At 46.3% G+C, this 20395-nt stretch overlaps 1 protein-coding gene across 1 annotated transcript in view; it reads right to left on the minus strand.

Annotated features, from left to right (window-relative positions):
* FAM171A1 (family with sequence similarity 171 member A1) overlaps positions 1-20138 on the minus strand; it is a 124699-nt gene extending 104561 nt beyond the window's left edge. Inside the window, exon 1 of the mRNA XM_027121952.1 lies at positions 19835-20138. Coding sequence (XP_026977753.1) covers positions 19835-19931 — 97 coding nt within the window. The 5' untranslated portion in view covers positions 19932-20138. The remainder of the gene's footprint in view (positions 1-19834) is intronic.
* Positions 20139-20395: the final 257 nt, after the last annotated feature.

Genomic DNA, 20395 nt, shown 5'->3' on the forward strand with positions numbered 1-20395 from the left:
CTACTGAGCCTGCGCGTCTGGAGCCTGTGCTCCGCAACGAGAGAGGCCGCAATAGTGAGAGGCCCGCGTACCGCGATGAAGAGTGGCCCCCGCTCGCCGCAACTAGAGAAAGCCCTCGCACAGAAACAAAAACCCAACACAGCCAAAAATTAAATAAATAAATTACTTAAAACAAACAAACAAAAATGCTCCCAGGTAATTATAACGTCCACCCAGGGTGCACACCCACTGGGAACGCTTTTGTTCCTCACAAGAATGTGAGCACCTTGCAGGTGGGCAGTTTCTTCTGCTTTGCCTCACGCGTGGAAGACTTAATAAATTATTGCTTAATGCAACTGAATGTACTTACATACCAGACAACTTCTACTGCTGTAACAGCTGAGCAATCCCAGGGATAAAGACTGGGCTGCCATTTGCCACGTCATTTTTCCCACTAATCCTGCGACACTGTAACCCTCCAGGTTGAAGGAGGTCCGGTGAAAGAGTGAGCCACCTTCTCACTGTTCCTCCATCTTGGGGCTGAGACGTGTTCTACAAGTTCTTAAAGTTGGCAAAGGCAGTGGTTTTCACCAAATCCTAGGAGGTACCTCTGAAACATTACCGTGATTGAAAATAAGAGCCCAAAATGGCGAATCCCAGTAACTAAGTGCCTTCTGCCAGTCATAAGGGTGGCCAGACTTAGTGAATAAAAATGCAGGATGGGGGCTTCCCTGGTGGCGCAGTGGCTGAGAGTCCCCCTGCCGATAAAGGGGACACGGGTTCGCGCCCCGGTCCGGGAAGATCCCACATGCCGCAGAGCGGCTGGGCCCGTGAGCCATGGCCACTGAGCCTGCGCGTCCGGAGCCTGTGTTCCGCGACGTGAGGGGCCACAACAGTGAGAGGCCCGCGTGCTGCAAAAAAAAAAAAAAAGAAAGAAAGAAAAAATGCAGGATGCCTGGTTAGTTTGAATTTCAGATGAACGACAAATGCTTTTTTACTGTAATTACGTCCACTGCGATACTTGGACATACATACACTAAAAATTTATTCATTGTTTAACTGCAACGCCACTTAACTGAGTGTCCTGTGTTTTATCTGGCACCTCTGCCAGTAATAGCCCATAAAGAGTCTATTTGTTGCCTTGCGTTACTTTGTTTCAGGAGAAAGAGAGGATGTATTACAAGATTAAAACATTTGAAAACCCTCTGCTTGCTCCCCAACAAAATACTTTGGTCTTCATGGCATAGGAACTGCCCAGAATAGGTTATAAGCAGAATATTCCTCTCTCCCTTTCAAAGAACTGAGTTCTTCAGCTCTGAACAAAGGACAAGGCAGAAAGGAAACTTTTGTTGCTGGCTGCAGCTGAGCAAATTTATCAAACAAAGGAAGCATTCAACTCACACTCTGCATCACACACACACAAAATTTCAACAAACTATATGCAGAAGGCGGAAACAGTGATGAAATTTTATCTGGCTAATCCTGTAATTATGAAGTTGTATTCCCTGTTTTTGCTCCTGCCAGAGATGGTGGAAAGACACCAGCAGAAAAGGGAGACAGGAGAAGGGAGAAAATCAGCATAATCGAATTTGCTCTTTCAGCAAACACTGAGGACCCGGGGGAGCCAGGAGTGAGGGGCAGCTCTGGCCTCCAAGGGAGACGGATGGCGGACACACGCACACAACTGCTCGCTACAGGGCAGCAAGTGTTAGGATGGAGTTTTCTGCTGAACCCTTGGCACCTGGAACAGTGCCTGGAACATCAAAGCATTCATATTCAATATTTGTTGAATAAAGAGCAAAGGTATGTGCACAGACCTGAAGGAGTGGAAGGGGGGACCAGAGATGGCTCCCCAAGGGGATGACACCTGATGCTCTAGGAAGAGTGAAAATGAGTTAATCGGCCAAAAGCATTCTGGCCTGGAGAAGCAGCTGGTGCAAAGGCATGGCAAAGCCCGAGAGCTGGGCTCCCGGGAGTGAAGACATCCATCCACCAAACAGCAAAAGCACAGACAGGCGTTCAAGAGGGAGGCTGGACAGGGGATGGAGGCTGGGGAGTCCATCAGGAAGACGGCTGGGAAAGAGGATGCTCTGGGGGTCCACGGAGGGAGCCCTGGATCACATCTTCCTCTCAAGAGGAAGTGGAGGAAAGGAGGGACCCGAAGGAGACTAAGAAAGGGCAACCCCAGCAGGAGGAGAGGAGGCAGGAGAAGCCACTGCCACGGGAGCCCGGACGGCATGTCATGGAGATGGAGAGGCCGGGGTCAAGGGAGAGAGAAAGCAGAGGGTTAAGGGATGACCTGGGGGTGACAACGGAGAGACGTCACAGACAGCAGCATCTGTGGCAATGGGGTGTGAAAAGTGGACAGTCTGAGGGATGACAGGGCCACGGAGGTGCCGTTTCACAGGTGTGTCTTTGGGTGGGAGAGGCCTCAAGATATGCTGAGATGAAGAGGTGGAGCGTCAGGCAGGAAGACCCTGATCATACGGCTCAGGGCTGAAGGCTGGGATGCTGTGGGCCAGGATGGGGCGGGCTGGGCGGGGGGTTGGGGGGGGGGTAGCCGAGAGCTTTTCTTAAGCTCCTTTCCCTTGTGTCCCCTCCTCAGCCCCAGATGCCCTGCAGGAGGAACTAGCCTTGGCCCAGCTGTGTCTAAAGCCCACTCCCGAGCATACCGGCTTTCACCTGGGCAAGTGGCCCGCTTCCGGAGGCGAGGAAATGAACATTTCAAGAGGTAATTGACTAGGTGATGCAACTCCACCTCGTTCATTTAGAAACACAAAACAAAAATAAAACCCCCATGAGCCAGAAAGACAAAGGTTCACACAGATCAATCATTCTGCTGGTTCCTCTAAGGTCTCTGGGACTCTTCAGGCAGCCAAGAATCTCCACGGAGATAAATTACGAAAAGGTCACCCTGGAATCCTGCTGCCTCCACAGTGCCTGAACCACCTTCTACGCAGGGACAACGAAGTAAACACAGCTGGGGCAGCTGGCAGCTGTGTTACTGTGTTATCTAGGTGTGGTGCAAAAACCACGTCTTTTGAATAAAACAACTCAAAGATCTACTCAGTCGTTACTCTTTTAAAATAATTATGGAAAAGAAGTCGGGACTCTACATCTCTGAGTAACAGCAGTCATTGTTACTATTATTTCTTTAAATGAGCCCCAAACAGCTGGCAATAAGTGGCTTATTCAAGATGCCATTTGCACAATCTGAAAAAACCACACTACCATAACATGGATAAAAACGTGTAAGCTTCACGGTTTGTAAGAACTGCATTCCACAGAAAAAGAAACGGTAGAAAAAGGCAGTTCACTATCAAGTGCAAACTGGAACCAGACCAATATCGGTACTTCTGTTGCTCCTCGAAATTATTTTCATCAGGTCAGAAACATACGCAGTCCAGCTGGAGATGGTCTAAAGGCAGGTTAAAGATAACCGAACGCGTGGGCTTCCCTGGTGGCGCAGTGGTGGAGAGTCCGCCTGCCGATACAGGGGACGCGGGTTTGTGCCCCGGTTCCGGGAGGATCCCACGTGCCGCGGAGTGGCTGGGCCCGTGAGCCATGGCCGCTGAACCTGCGCGTCCGGAGCCTGTGCTCCGCAACGGGAGAGGCCACAACAGTGAGAGGCCCGCGTACCGCGATAAAAAAACAAAAAACGATAACCGAACACGAAGTGCACAATCAGGCTTACGGGAGCTGTGGACAGTTTTTATTATGTACATAACATAATTAAGTACATAATAAACATTTTAACTGTATGGATGTTTAAGGGTGTGAATACGCACATAGAAAAAGATGTGGAGCCCCTTCCAAGACATCTGTGTCCATCACAACACCCGAGTGGACTACGTCACCTACCTTATCTTTTTTTTTTTTTGGTAGGAGTTTATTAATTATTTATTTTGGCAAGCGGGGCCCACTCTTCATCGCGGTGCGCGGGCCTCTCACTATCGCGGCCTCCCTTGTGGAGCACAGGCTCCAGACGCGCAGGCTCAGTAGTTGTGGCGCACAGGCCTAGTTGCTCCGCGGCATGTGGGATCTTCCCGGACCAGGCCTCGAACCCGTGTCCCCTGCATTAGCAGGCGGAGTCTCAACCACTGCGCCACCAAGGAAGCCCCACCTACCTATCTTGAAGCTAGGCTTTGAATAAGGTGAGAATGAATTTTCTAGGTAGCTTTCTTTAAACTGAGATGTTAAAAACCTAAGGAAAAAGCAGCAGCGCGTTTACCTGGTGGCAGGCGCAGTGGCCAAGTAACAGGGCATATGAGAGGAGCCAGACAAAACGGATTGCTTCCTGGCTCTGCCTCTGTCTGTCTCTAAACATTAGGAACTGACTGGCAGTGGACAGCCTCGCTATTTCAAGTGTGGTCCCTTGCCCGGCAGCATGGTAAGAGCTGCAGCATCTTAGGGGCCACACCGGACCCACTGGACCAGGATGCATGTTGAACCAGGCCTGCCAGGGATACACGTCCATACTGGAGTTTGGGCAGCAGTGGTCAGCAGAGCAAGATCGGCTGGCTTTCCTTCTGGTCGTTCCACACCTAAAGGTAATACGGAGACTAGGCACATCACCTCAGGAAGTTATCAAGTGCTCCTTTCATTATATTACATTTCATTGTATAACATTTTTCAGTTGTATTTACCTTTTCTCTAAAGTAACAGAGTCTTCCTTTTCTTTACCCACAGGTCTTTTTTTTTTTAATTTTATATTTTTTATACAGCAGGTTTTTATTAGTTATCTATTTTATACATATTAGTGCATACATGTCAATCCCAATCTCCCAATTCACCACACCACCACCACCCCCTGCCACTTCCCCCCCTTGGTGTCCATACATTTGTTCTCTACATCTGTGTCTCTATTTCTGCCCTGCAAACCTGTTCACCCGTACCATTTTTCTAGGTTCCACATATATGCGTTAACATACGATATTTGTTTTTCTCTTTCTGACCCATAGGCCTTCATTTTTCAAAGTAGTTTGGCTTCATGCTACCGTCTAAGGTAATGTCAACTTTTTACATTATATACACTAACAGGGTGGGGCGAAATAGAAAATGCTTCTCAAGTTCAATTTTAGATATGATTATATAATTTTTTTCCCTTTTCTTTTTTTGGTGACAGTTGTTAATTGACTCGTTAGCAAACCGGTGTTTTCACAGCAAGCTAGGAAGTCACTTAGACCGTTATCCAGAAAGATGACATGTAATTAGAACCACACAGAAGAGGCCAGGGCTGGTGTCATCAAAAACAAGGAACAGGGCTGCATGCACAGGTGTCCACAGCAGACCTAAGTGTACATGTCTCCGTCGGGAGCAGCAGTCCTACTCGCTGAAGAGCTCACTGCACCCACTGTACTGTAAACCCCGGCAGAGTAGGGGTCATGAATCTATTTTACACTGCCTGACAAAGAGTAGGAGGGGTTTAATAAATATCCATAAATGAATGAGTGAATAAAGGAACAGCTCTTAAATCCGGGCTCTCCCTACAACACTCTGCACCTTACCTTTCAATTCATGCAAAAGTGAGGGAACTAAAGTGACCTCCTGATTCCCAAGCAGCCACTCCCTACACTGAGAAGTCTCCCCATTGCTCCCATGAGGACCACCAGAGGGGCCTTTTCCTCTGGGAACTAAACCGCTCCCAACCCGTCACTACAATAGTTACCATCAGCTCCTTTATCTCGATCACTTCTGGACTTGGAAAGATAAACACAGCACATTCAATCACTCTTACACAAACTAAGATCTAGGCATAAGTGGTTATTTTCAACAATCGGATTAATCTCCAAAATATACAAACAGTGCACGCAGCTCAATAACAAAAAAGCAAACAGCCCAATCAAAAAAAATGGGCAGAAGATCTAAATAGACATCTCTCCAAAGAAGACATAAAGATGGCCAAAAAGCACATGAAAAGATGCTCAACATCTCTAATTATTAGAGAAATGCAAATCAAAACTACAATGAGGTATCACCTCACACTGGTCAGAATGGCCATCATCAAAAAGTCTACAAACAATAAATGCTGGAGAGGGTGTAGAGAAAAGGTAACCCTCCTACACTGTTGGTGGGAATGTAAATTGGTACGCCCACTAAGGAGAACGGTATGGATGTTCCATTAAAAACTAAAAATGAAGCTACCATATGATCCTGCAATCCCACTCCTGGGCATATATCCAGGGAAAGCTGTAATTCGAAAAGATACATGCATCCTAATGTTCACTGTAGCACTATTTACAATAGCCAAGACAAGGAAGCAACCTAAGTGTCCATCAACACTTAGGATGAATGGATAAATAAGATCTGGTACAAATATACAATGGAATACTACTCAACCATACAAAAGGCTGAAATAATGCCATTTGCATAGATGCACCGAGAGAATATCATACTAAGTGAAGTCAGACAGACAGAGCCAAATATCATAATCACTTATATGTGGAATCTAAAAAAATGATACAAATGAACTTATTTACAAAACAGAAACAGACTCACAGATTTAGAAAACATGGTTACCAAAGGGGAAAGCTTAGCAGGGAAGGATAAATTAGGAGCCTGGGATTAACATGTACACACTACGATATATAAAATAGATAATAAACAAAGACCTACTGTATAGCACAGGGAACTCTACTCAATACTCAGTAATAACCTATATGGGGTCTTCCCTGGTGGTCCAGTGGTTAAAAGTCCTTCTTGCAATGCAGGGGATGCTGGTTCGATCCCTGGTTGGGGAACTAAGATCCCACACGCTGAGGGGCAACAAAGCCCACACGCCGCAACTACAGAGCCCTCGCGCCCTGGAGCCTGCATGCCACAACTAGAGAGAAGCCCCCTCACTGCAACGAAGAGCCCGTGCACTGCAACCAAGACCTGACGCAGCCAATAAATAAATAAATAAATAAATGAAATAACCTATGTGGGAAAAGAATCTGAAAAAGAATAAATGTATGTATAACTAACTCATTTTGCTGTACACCTGAAACTAACACAAAATTGTAAATCAACTATACTCCAATATAAAACTTAAAACAACAACAAAAAAACACCAAAGTCTCCTCCTTCTGCCGCTGAAATTGACTTTAAGGAGGCTGACCTTTCTGTGCCCTTTTGGTTGCTGTGAGGCCGATACTTTCTCTTAACTGAAAAAGCAAGAATAAGAATGGGGGGGGAAAGGAAAGGAGATGGGGAACAAAGACCAGTAACTGCCTTCTAAATAAATTACACATGATTAGCAGAGGAGGCTCAGGTTACAGAAAGTTATGCTGCAAAAGCCAGAACCTTTGATGTTGGACTATGTGGTTGAAGATTAACCAACCAAGCAGAATAGATGGGAAAAGAGGTTTTATAATAACTGGGGAGAGGAAGACAGATAGGCGTGGCAACCAGTTCACAGACTTAAGAATAACACCCACTACTCAATATGCCCCGTGGGATGAGACATGAGTTTATTAGCAAATTCAGCAACTCCACGGATACTTTTTCCAACAAAAGAAAAAAAGCAGCTCTTTTTCCAATGCTTTATCGATAAACTCAGAAGACCTCGTTGCAGATGATGCCATTATCCTTATGTCCCCCCCAAGAGCTACGATTCACATGGATGGGGGTGTGGCCCTGGGTGTGCCTCCCTGCCAACCTTCTCTACATGATTAATTCTTAGCCTTCAAACCCCAGCTCCAAAGCCTCTTCCCTGGGAAAGCCTCTCGGGCAGCCCAGCCAGTCATTCCCTTCCCTGCAACCCTGCACGCTTCGCTTTTTGCTTATCCCTCTTTTCCCCTCATGGGAGCTTGAGTTCCAGAAAAGCGGGGCTGGGTCTTAATTATCTTTGAAAATTATCTCAGAAACAGTGAGTGTGAACCCCTAGAACAACTGAGAGACACGCTAAGAGGAGAGCAGAGGAGGGTGTGCGGGTGGGACCTCCACCTCCACGGTGTACCAGCACATGACTGCAAGCCACATTGCTTTTCATGTATAAAAAGGAATAATCTCTCTCCCAAATAACTCTCAGGATTATGAGGAACAAAACGGATAATGGCTCTGAAAGCACTTGAAAATCTAATGGATCCTATAAATTTAAGATAATAACATCAATGTTTTGGTGGTGAAAGGTAAGGCAAGCAGACTCTCTGTTGGATGGATGGGTGAACCGACGGGTGGGTATAAAGATGGGTAGATGGATAGATAGGTGGGTTGATAGATGGATGGATGGGTGGATGAGTGGATAGATGGGTGGATGGGTGGATGGGTGTGTGGGTGGATGGATGGATGGATGAATGGATAGGTGGGTGGGCAGACAGATGGGTGTGGAGATAGGTGAGGGGAAGGGTGTATAAAGAATGGCTAATCAGCCATGAAGCAGCTAACAGAGAGATAAGGTGAGGAAGCATCTAACTTCAAGTCTTTCCAGACCATCCTCTCAGGTAAACATCTCCCTAGGGATTCTGAATTTAGAAATGGGAAGATAGGAGCAGGGAATAGCTTCACCTAATTAACAAAATGTTATCTAACGAGTACACATAAACAACAGCCCTGGTCTAAGAGCTGGCAACTCCTTTCTCATACTTACTTAGCATTTATATAGTATTTTAACATGTATTGATTTGGAATGCATAAGTTTAATATTTAATGTGACATCTAATAGATTTCCATCAAGACACTCAAAGAACCATCATTATAGGCACTGATTCTATCTTTAAATTTAAAAAGGCAAATCAGGTTTATCAAGATAGTTTCACAAAACTGGTTCAAACAGTAGGGGAGAAAGTTCATAATAGGAGCATTTCTATCAATTTCAACTTCAACTAAAAACCTACGTTACAGCACAAGAATCAGTTCTAAAGAAAATACAACTTGTGCATGAAAAGCCATTTTAACAGTCTGCTCTGCCCAGAGGTGAGTGAGCTAAAAGGATCACTTTCTGGGTCTCATTTCACTAGGCAGTCTTTAAGTTTATAGGAAAGGAAAAAATGTATCCATAAGAGTATTTGCCAAGGAACGTTGTTTAGGAAGGAGACCTAATTTTGCTGTGGCCGTACTAGTAACATTGGGACAATCCTGCAGGTACTCTGCCTGGAGAGCAGAGCCATATTTTAAGAGGGCTCCCTGGGCTCCAGCAGATGGGCTGTAAACTTGACCAGACTGCAGACACTGTGTCCTCCCCACTCACCAGTTGACTGCATTAACTTCTCTATCCCTTTCCCATATGCTTTCTCACACAGCCACAAACATGTCTAGCAGATGGTAGGTAACAGAGAAAGAAACTGATCAGCTGAGCAAAAAGTGAAAACCCTGGTTCTAAAGAAGGCATCTAAAAACCAATCTCCTCCAACCTCTGATTAAATGGGAATATTTTAAATAATCAAATGACGTGAAACACAAGCAACTTCTTTCACGCCATCCTCAAGAAGCACTGCCCTCTTGTATTACAATATTTAGAATAACAGACCTACATGGATCTAATGCTATTCTGTTTTCCTAACTCGGAATAATCACAGACTTTCTTAATATCAAAAAATATTGAGACAATAACAGAGTGACCAGCAACTCTCAGAGGATGATTTTTCTATCACATTAAACACCAAACCAATGCTGGGCTCTGAGGGTCCACATTCAGGCGTCGGACTGAACACTCCTATCTCGTGAGCATCACAGCAAGAAAATGTTCTAAGTTCGGAAAAAATCCTTTCCTTTTATAAAATCTCTATTTTAATATAAACAACGGAAAGGCTATTTATGCCACTAAATCTGTCTGTCTGGGTAGAAGTCCAAAGAACTCAAAGGACCTGGGGAAAGTACCTTCGCTGAAAGTACCAACAGTATATACAGCAGGGAAGCCGTACACAGGTGTCACTGTTCTTTATGTGGATACAGCTTCTAAAAAAAACAGCAGGCAGCTCTGAAATAGACTAAAAATTAGGAAAGGCCATATGAGGGAAGAAACAGAACTGAAAAAAGAGGACCTGACTCAAGCACCCACTTTTTCCCAAATCCCAGTGAGGATTTCTGGAATGGCTCAGTTCTGTGAAATCTACATGCAAACATGCACATGCATCTGCAACACCCAATGTACATTTCTATAGGTTAATGGCACAAGCAGAGGAAATAAGGAGACAATCCTATCTGGTCTCAATTTCCAAATGATATACCCAGTCTTTGGGGGTGATTTTAAATCTCAAGAAATTTCACTTTTTACAGCAGGTCATCTCTTGGTATGCTCAACTCTGATTCAAAATATCTGACTTCTGTGAATAGATATGTCTAGAACTTTATTATTATCTTAACTTTAAAAAAGACTATTAGACTATGAGGAATTGAATCAATATACTCGTGACTCAAAAGGGTTAATGAAATGTCCCAAGTAACTTCTAGAAGCTGCTTAGTCATTTTAAGAGATCCTGGTACTTGCTGGTGTGTATCGACTCTTGCACCTTCCAACTGGCATATATGTTTAGGGTTTTTTTTTTAATTAATTAATTATTTTATTTTTGGCTGCGTTCGGTCTTCATTGCTGTGTGAGGGCTTTTCTCTAGTTGCGGCGAGAGGGGAGCTACACTTCATTGTGGGGCACAGGCTTCTCACTGCGGTGGCTTCTCTTGTTGTGGAGCACAGGCTCTAGGCATGTGGGCTTCAGGAGTTGCAGCACACGGACTCAGTAGTTGTGGCTCACGGGCTCTAGAGCACAGGCTCAGCAGTTGTGGCGCACAGGCTTATTAGTTGCTCCGCGGCATGTGGGATTTTCCCGGACCAGAGCTCATACCCGTGTCCCTTGCACTGGCAGGTGGATTCTTAACCACTGTGCCACCAGGGAAGTCCCTGTTCAGGTTTCTTTTAAAGAGGAGAACAGGCACTGAAACAGCCCTATATAACCTCTAGTTTTGCACTGGTAGGATGCAAATAATAGACTCTGGAAGGGTTATTTTTGTTTTCTTTTTCTCTCCTATTCCTTCTCTACCCTGACACACACACACACACGCACACGCACACGCACATGAGGGTGGGGACCTCATGAATGGGATTAGTGCCCTGATTAAGAAGAGATCTCAGAGAGCTCCCTCACCCGTTCTGCTATGTGAGGACACAGCAGAAAGATGGCCATCTATGAATCAGAAGTGGGCTCTCACCAGGCATCGCATCTGCAAACACCTTGATCTTGGACTTCCCAGCCTCCCAAACTGTTGAGAAATAAACTGCTGCTGTTTATAAGCCAACCAGTCTATGGTATTCTGTTACAGCTGCTTGGATGGACTAAGACACCCCCTTTTAGTCTTTATTTCAGAAGAAAGTATGATCAATATCCCTGCAAGGTACTCATCCAAATCATTAATAAAATATTATTAGAAATCAACTATAAATTATAAATAATCAAATTAAGAATAGGCAAATAAATAGAATGTTGTTAATAATAAAATAGAGACCCAAGTTACACGTGCTTTAGTTCTCTCTGTTAAGATAGATTTCCATTCACAAATGCTTGTTGTTGACCCTTCTCTCTTAAGAGGAGAGATCTAAGTGCTAATTGTGAGGCTGAGGAAACAAGGCACAGCCACACTCGATTACAACTGGTATAAAGTCATCCATAAGACTGCTACTAATTACTGGTTTGAAATCAGAGGTCTTACTAATGTGATTCACCTTATGGATTGAGGCTAGCTTTCATCAAAGCATTTATGTCTTTAGTTCAGCTCTGTCAAAATTACATTAAAAATCTTTCCTTCAATATGAATTCAATAATTTTTCTATTCGAATTCTGAGCTCTAAGAAGTCTAGGCCAATGAAACGTTCATTTGACTTGGACATGGTTGCCTCTTCTCATTACACTCAGGCTTCTCTATCCCTGTGGGGTACAGCTCAAAACAAAACAAATAAGAAACAAACCAATCTTTTACAAACTCAGTACTCACTTCCAAGTTAATTTCTCCTAAGCCAGCTTTTCCAACACCACTGGCTACTTCCCACAATCCCAAAAGATCTTGCCAGTTCTCATATTTGAGTATGTTTATATGTTTTATATAAAGTTAAGCTTCAATTAAGGGCTCAAACTATTTGAACATATTAAATCCATATTTGATCATCTCACCACCCCACCCTTTGTAAGTACTGGGAGTTTTACCTAATTGTTTCTGCAATTATTATTCAGAGCTTCAGCTGATACTGGAAATCACTACACAACCAACACTGTCTAACCAATACTGCCCCTGCTTCAATATTTGATCACCAAAAGGACGTGTCTCACCTAACTTACAAGTTTGAGGAGCACTAAGTGATGTTCTGTGTGCTTATGCTCTCTCAAATACAACTTCCTGTGGCCTACTGTGGGCAAGTCCTCGAAATTTCTAGAAATAAACATCACAGACAACTTACAGCTGTATTTCACTCATGCAACTGTTAACGGTTTCATGTTAAGAGATTCTTGCCTAATTACATTAAAGTACCTTGGTGATGTCCTTAATTTATTTTTCCATTTCTTCTTCAATTGGATTGTAAAATGTGAAAAAGTAAGCACCCCTAAAGAATCAAGCTTACCCCAAAATATACTGTCTCCTCCACAGTACCCTTTTTTTTTTTTTTTTTTTGCGATACGCGGGCCTCTCACTGTTGTGGCCTCTCCCGTTGCGGAGCACAGGCTCCGGACACGCAGGCTCAGCGGCCATGGCTCACGGGCCCAGCCGCTCCGCGGCATGTGGGATCCTCCCGGACCGGGGCACGAACCCGTGTCCCCTGCATCGGCAGGCGGACTCTCAACCACTGCGCCACCAGGGAAGCCCCAAAGAACCCTTTTTTCGTCTAACAAGTGTTTAGCATACTGTTTTCATACAGTAGACATTTCACATTTAGTATTTTAAGAATGGAAAAGGGGAGCATGGCTGTGAGTGAAGGGAAGTGAGGTTGTACAACCATCACCCAGGGGACAACGATGGAACATTCTAGCCGGAGGGGGTGATCTCAACCCGGCGAAGAACGGAGCTAAAGCTGGAACAGGCACATGAGGAAAGGCCAGACGTCATAATTTAGATGCCATACTTTGGGCAACGGGAAGAGAGTTAACGTGTCTCTGCAGGAGAGAAACATGAATTAAAATGGTGTTTGAAGAGGGCCACGTGGAAAGAGCCTGGGTTGAAAGAACAGACTGAAACAGAGGGAGAAAGACACGCTGCTTTACACAAGTACCTGGAAGGGAAAATGAAGAGAGATGAGTGAAGGAATGTTGATGAGATGGGAGGGGAAGGCAAGAATGATGCCTTAACATGAGGCAAGGTCTTCGGCCTGCAAATAAGGGAGTCATTCTCTCCCTTTCTCCAGTCTTTGTTTACCTTTAGGCTAAAGCCCTGAACTCGAGATGGGTCAGGCTTCTGTCCATTCTTGGGTCTGCTCCTCAGGAGGAGACACTTCATTATCCTTCCCCTTCTCCCATCCCCACATCACTCCACCAAGTGGCCAGCGACCCCCGCAGTGGTGGCTCCCTTCTCTGGGCTAAGGTGAACGTTAGTCTTTTGCTCCCAGCGGGATAGGAACTGCAGGAGACCAAGCAGTCTCCCTCTTCCTGCATTCTGCAATCGGGGCAGTGTCGAGGATTATTTGGGTGTTTCCATACTGCTCTGTCCTCCACCTGCAGGAGGCGTCTTTTTTTTTTTTTTTTAATTTTATTGGAGTCTAGCTGCTTTACAATGTTGTGTTAGTTTCTGCTGTACAGCAAAGTGAATCGGCTGGACATATACATATAGCCCCTCTTCTTGGATTTCCTTCCCATTTAGGTCACCACAGAGCATTAGAGTTCCCTGAGCTATACAGTAGGTTCTCATTAGTTATCCATTTTATATATAGTAGTATATATATGTCAATCCCAATCTCCCAGTTCACCCCATCCCCCTTCCCTGCAGGAGGCATCCTTAATGGTTCTGGGGGTTCCAGGCCCCCGAGCTGGTGGGGCTCACTGGCCCAAGAGAGGCAGAGAAACATCAAGGGGATGTGCTGAGCCTCTGAGACAACACTGGGAGGCCGTTCCACGTTGGGGGTCCCCTATCATTTTATTATACGATGGCTTCGGGGGCTGATGGTGACATTCAGTCGTAACTTTCTTTTACCTCATTTAGTTACTGATAGGTATGTTTTGACAAAGATTAGAGCCAAGTGAAGCCAAATTTCTAAAAGAGGCGATCGCTTCTCCCTGCAGGTGTGAGTAATCCCCACGCTAGAAGGAGCACCGATAATTGCATGCACCTTGCTTGCAAATAAAAGTCACAGCCCACTGAGCTCCTCTGGAAAAAAAAATCGTTATTTTGGTGGTGATGGTGGGAAGGCCCTTTAGGCTCTCCCCAAGGGCCCCCAACAGGGTTCCAATTTGGCAGAATTTTGTTAAACAGATGCAAAAAGCCTCCAAATGTTATCTTCAGCAGCTTGGTCCCCCAAAGTGGTCCAAGCTGTACCATTACCCTGGCTGTATGGGTGCATCATCTCTCACAGTCCTTGGGGGTCAGTCTCTGTACTGGTTTCCTATTGCTACCATAGAAAAGTACCACAACTCAGTGGCTTCAAATAACATGAATTTACTATCCTATAGTTCTGGAGGTCAGAAGCCCCAAATCAGCATCACGGAGCTAAAGCCAAGACGTTGGCAAGGCAGCATTCCTTCTGGAAGCCTTAGGGGAGAATCCACTTCCTCGCCTTTTGCAGCGTCCGGAGGCCGCCTGCATTCCCTGGCACTGTCTTCCTGGCCAGCAGTGAAACATCTTCACCGTCTCTGGCTCTGACCCTCTGCTTGCGTTGTCACATCTCCTTCTCTGACTCTGATCTTTCTGCCTCCCTTTTATAATCCCGAATAATCTTCCCATCTGAAGATCCTTAACCTAATTAGCTCTGCAAAGTCCCTCTTCTCACGTAAAGCACTACTGTATTCTCTGGTTCCAGAGATTAGGACATGAACATTTTTCGAGGCCATGACTCCACCTTCCACAGGGTCTGTGCGGCTAGAGAACACCATTTTCTGAGGTCCCCTCACTTCTTTGGGCCTGGGTTTCCTCACCTGCAGAACAAGAAGTATAAACTTGACCAAGAAGCACCTTCTGATACTATATAAACGCACCTACCTGGATCTAAAGACATCTACATAAATGTGCTCTATATATGCACCCTTACAATGACCAACTGTATGGATTATAAGGTAGAGGAAGGATCTAAGGGGACACCCAGATTTTGAGTCCAGTTTAATAGAGAACTTAAGGTAAGCTGGACTGGAGAAGGAGGCTGGCAGCTGAGGAGTTTGAGGTCAGCTTCGTGCACTGAATGGAGACGTCCAGTAGCTTGTTGGACAGAAGGAACTAGAGCAAGAGAGAGAAAAGTTGGAGTCATCCACGTAATAGGGTTTAATTACTGGAATCTCTATGGGTTAATAGATCCTGCAAGGGGTAAATGAAAGAAAAATAGGCAAATGTTTGCAGCCTCACTTTTATCTGAGAGGAAGAGGAGCTGCAAACATTTCAAACAGAGGCTTGATCAGAGGAAGGTGGAGTCGCCTTAAATACGCAGAATAAACTGTTTATTTTAAGGAAACTTATTGTGAAACCCTTTCTAAAGTGGTTAATTGCCTCAAATGTTGCCTATTTACAAGTTTGACTTTACAAAAATACGTAATGGTTTTCTGAATGTAGGGCACACCATCGGGTCACAATATAGAATTTTTAAGAACGATCACTTCTTATAACGAGTTGGTCTATTTAGGGTGCCAAAGCTTAATTTAAAAAGTACTGTTAAAATACATTCACTTCCGTTTTTGCTGGAACTGAATAATTTAGCCAGGACTGTGGTCTTTAAAGGTCCGGAAGTCATATATAAAAGCAAACTATAAAAGCATTACTGATGTATATGTGTTATCACAGGGCAAATTCTTCCAACTAGATTTCTGAAATGTTTTTATATTCAATTTTTCCTTCAATATAGAGTATTATACACGTCTGTTGCCTGTCCAACTTATTTCCGTGTGCCTTTTTAGTAAGCAGTATTTAATAAAACTACTAAATTAGCATTGGCCAACAATAATGAAAATAAACAGATTTACAGACATATCAGTAATTTGTTTAAAATGAAGGCTTGATTAAAACTGAGAAAGTACCTTCACTTGAAAGCTATTAGTTTGGAAATCCATGCAATATTTTCTTTCTTTTGGTTAGGTTTCTAAGCTAATAAGCTGTAAGTTACCAAGCATTACAGGACAAGTACAAATAGGATACAAAAATAATTCTTAAACTCATCTCAAAGACTTTGCCAGAAATTCCCTAGACATTGCTGTTGCTTCTGCATAGAATTCCCACACCTGGTGTGCAAGGAAGTCCAGAGGTCTCGGCAAGTTCAAGTCCTGCAGTTTCCCAGGATGTGAGCCCATGAGTTTTATTTAGATGTTATGCTCTTAATATACTGTCAGCATAAGTCATGCCTGTTGGATAATCCTCCTGATAGCTTACATCCCTTCCTAGTCTTTCAACTGATCACGATGTTCTAAAAACCGAAATTTGAATTTGGCCAGGAATAGACCTTTTGCAGAGAAGAGAGACAGCCAACCATTCACCTCAAATGTTATGATAGATTGTAGCTTTTCTGAGAGGAACAAAAAAATAGCACATCATTGCAAAATACTTTACTGTTAGAGAATAAGCAGCAACCTAGCTCTGACCTTTCTTCTGGCACATAAAGAGAGTGCTGGGGTTCAAGAATACATCTCATAGAGCACGTCTGCACAGCTTACCACTCTTCAAGTAGGGGCCCCCTCTATCAAGCTGGTCTTAGCGCACAGTTGTGTAAGAGGTGGAGAAAGTCAGAATTAGTAGATACTTGTGAATAACGGTTTCTATAAATTCCCAGGAAAAAAATTAGATACTATGACCACTTCAGGGCAACTCAAATGGAAACACTTCATAAAAACACGCAATCATATGCTGGAGTTGGTTCAAATTCATGACCAGCAAAGCCAAGCCTCATGGTGACAGCTAACTGTTGCCTTTGAAATCCCTTTGCTGATTCAAAGCAGCTACAGTAGGGAGAGCCAAACTTTAAATTTTATCTTGAATATATAAAGAGCAAAGTGATGCCGAGAAATTTTGCAGATGTTAGTTTCCTCTGACATAACAAGGATTCATTTAAAAAGGAAGGTGTCATTTAGGCCTAGGAATCTAATTGGGGTGCTCTGGCCCATGATTTACGTGTTTGAGGTCTCTAAGTAGTTTTTCCTAATCTAAATTTGGTTGGTGCATAACATCTATGTGAGCACAATGCATGTTCAAAGTATGATTCGTAGGGACTTCCCTGGCGGTCCAGTGGTTAGGACTCCCTAACCACTTCCACTGCAGGGGGGCATGGGTTTGGTCCCTGGTCAGGGAACTAAGATACCACAAGCTGCGCAGCCAAAAAAAAAAAAAAAAAAAGTACGATTCATGGAACAGTTTCTACAATAAAAGCAAAACTCTTACAAATTAGGTTTCTGGGCAGGTAAGCATGAAGTTTTTTTCTTAAAGTGTATGCATGGTGCCCTTTAGTATATGCACTAGCTGTCTTCAATCCTTTACTCTTTCTTTCAACACAACCTGAGCACCAGCTCTGTGCAAAACCCTCTACAACCTGCTGCGGAAAATGCAAAGTGGAATCAGAGATAGCATTTGTCTTCATGGTGTATGTGATCCCGGAGAGCAGAGAAGACATGAATTTTAAAACTATGTTACGAGATAAATTTCAAAATGGTCTGAAGAACTCAGTGGGGTGAAGGCGACCTTCTACAGTTAGAGGAGCAATTGTCCATTCCCTGAAAACACGGTACTAGTTCAAAATCCAGATGCCAGGTAGTGAGACCCTGAGTTCTAGCAGAGCTCCTGGGCTCAGCTCTTTAAAAAGCCATCCTACCCAAACAAGGAAGTAATCCTGGGGAAAAATATTCCAAGATACTTGATCTCCCACTCCAAACACACAATATACTAAGGTACTCCTAGCTGTGCATAAACATCTCACAGCTTGACTTTTTCTCACTCACCGCACAGAATATTCCATTTCTGAGACTTTAGTTACCAGATAAAATATTTAGCAGCAAGCTCTCTGCAAAATGTGGTGTTTGACCTAGACCTAGTAGTTTTTTTTCATGACTTTTTTGTTCCAGTTAAGGCTATGCTTTCCCCTATTTTATAAGTGCACAAACTTAATGTTTCCATATCCCTATTCCAAGTGCAAAACAAAAAATTCCACCCATTCTTTGGAATTAATGGCCTCGTTGAAACACAAATATCATATTCATTGAAACAGCTGATTCAAAGATTAGTAGGGGATTAATGAAAGAGGCTACAATTCAACACTGCTGAGCTAATGTCCTAAACATTCATTTCCTACATGAAGAGACAGTCTTTTCTGTACCTTGTCAATGTTCCCCCTTCCGTAATGTACACTACTAAGTTTATACACAATTCAGAATGGTCTTGTCCCATCACAGCTATAGAAAAAGCGACGCATGAAAGAGACTCCAGCAAATGATACAGCAAGCGATGAATATGAAAACCTTGAATTCAACATGTAGGTAACAAATCAAACCCCAACCGACTGTGGGTAGGAACTCCCTTCCCTGTCTCAACATGAGAGGTAGAAAACCACCTGGGTTCTCTGCTCCCAGGCACTCCCGGGCTCTGGGTTCTGAATATTTGCCATAAGGAAAGAGGGCGAGCATATGGAAAAGGGCGTAAGGCAGGGTCCTAGCAAGAGGATGGAGCGAGCTGGGATGGAGCGCTCCCCGTGCATTCCGTCTGCTGGGCGGACTTCACAGAACACACACCTTTCCTCGAGGAAAGGACGCGGGCAAGGAGTCTGGGGATCGGGGTGCGGGTGAGGGTCTCCAGGGCTGCAGGGAAACCCTCCCGGGAGACCAGAGAGGCCCAGCGAGGCCCGGCATTGGTGTCCTGTGTGAACGCCAGATGTGCATCCACGGCGGCCTCACTCACCCTTTCGAAAAACCAGGCAACAGAGAAGCCCTCGATTTCGACCGCACAAACCCGTGCAAAGGAACCTTCGGGCTTCCCCCCCAAACAAATTCTTATTTTGAAAACAAAAGACAGGCTCGTGGCCATTCTCAGAGGCGAGCACACTCCTCCCAGGGTTGGAAAGCATATTTGCAGAGGCCAAAGATTAGACAAAAGCCTTGAGCTGGCGACACACAGCCGTGGAAATGATTTTTTTTTAAAAATTGATTAGGGCCTCCCAGTTCCAATTCTTTCTCCCCTTCCGGGGATGATTCCTGGGCCGCCGAGCAGAGCCCTTAAGGCCTGTTAAAGACGTCGCATCGGGAGGGGGAGGAGACCCCGAAACTTTCCCAAACTGCGGCAGGCTGGAGGCGGGCAGCGGCCGCGGACCTCGGGGTCCCGGGGCGCAGGGGGCACCCCAGGGGCGGCGGCCACCCCCTCGACCGCCGCAACAAAAGGGCCGAGCGTAGCCTTCGCGATCGGGCTTCGAGAACCGAGCCCCGAGGTGGGGAGCGGGCGATGGCGACCCGGGGTCTGCCGTTCTCGCCCGGGCGAAGGAGGAGATGGTGCCGCGTGTCCGCGGCGCGCATAAAGGACCCTCGGATACATCCACACCAGCCACGCGAGGCGGCAACAGCTGATGCCACCCGCACCCCGGCGGCCCGCGGCCCCCCGGGAGCGTCTGCCCGGGTATCTCGGCGCCCCCGGGCGGCGCCGCCCCCTCGGGAGCGCGGCGCTGGGGCTGCAGGCCCGGTGGCGGCGGCTCGGGCTCGGGCGGCCGCGGCGACACAATGCGGCCCCGGAGCCCCGCCGCCGCCGCCGCCTCTGCAGCAGGCCCGCGGCCGACACAAAGCCCGCCGCCGCGCACCGACCTTGGGCTCCGGCGCCGGGTTCCCGCAGCGTCTTGGTCACCGCCTTCCAGACGTTGCAGCCCAGCAGGCAGAGCAGGAGCGCCGCCGACCTGCTCATCTCCGCGCCGCAGGGCCCCGGGCGGCGCGGGCTGGCCGACCACCGGCTCGGAGCGGCGCGTCAGGGGCAGCCGGCCGCCGCGCCTCCCTCCATATCGCCTGGCTCCGCGCGCGCCGGGCCCGCCGCCCGATTGGCCGCGCCCCCGCCCGGCGCGGCGCCGGGCCCCGCAGCCCACGGCCGCTCCCGCCTCCGCGCGCCCCGGTGGGTTTCCCCGAAAGAGCCGCCGCCGCGCCTCCGCCGCCTCCTTAACCCCTTCGCGCCCCGCCCGCGGCGGCGCCCAGGCCCCGGGCCGTGGTGCCACCTGGCGGCCGCGAGCCCACGTGCCCCGCCCGCCCGAGCGGCCACCCCCTCGGGTCCGCCCCGCGCGCCACCCGGTCTCCCGGGAGCAGTGAACGCGACCTTGGCGTCCAGACCGCCCCGCCACCCCCCTACCTCGCCTCTTGGGAAAGACGGTAGCTGCCTTT

Source organism: Aethalodelphis obliquidens, unplaced genomic scaffold (genome assembly GCF_003676395.1).
Source record: "Aethalodelphis obliquidens isolate GAN/ISIS:26980383/991018 unplaced genomic scaffold, ASM367639v1 scaffold23, whole genome shotgun sequence".
Taxonomy (NCBI): domain Eukaryota; kingdom Metazoa; phylum Chordata; class Mammalia; order Artiodactyla; family Delphinidae; genus Aethalodelphis; species Aethalodelphis obliquidens.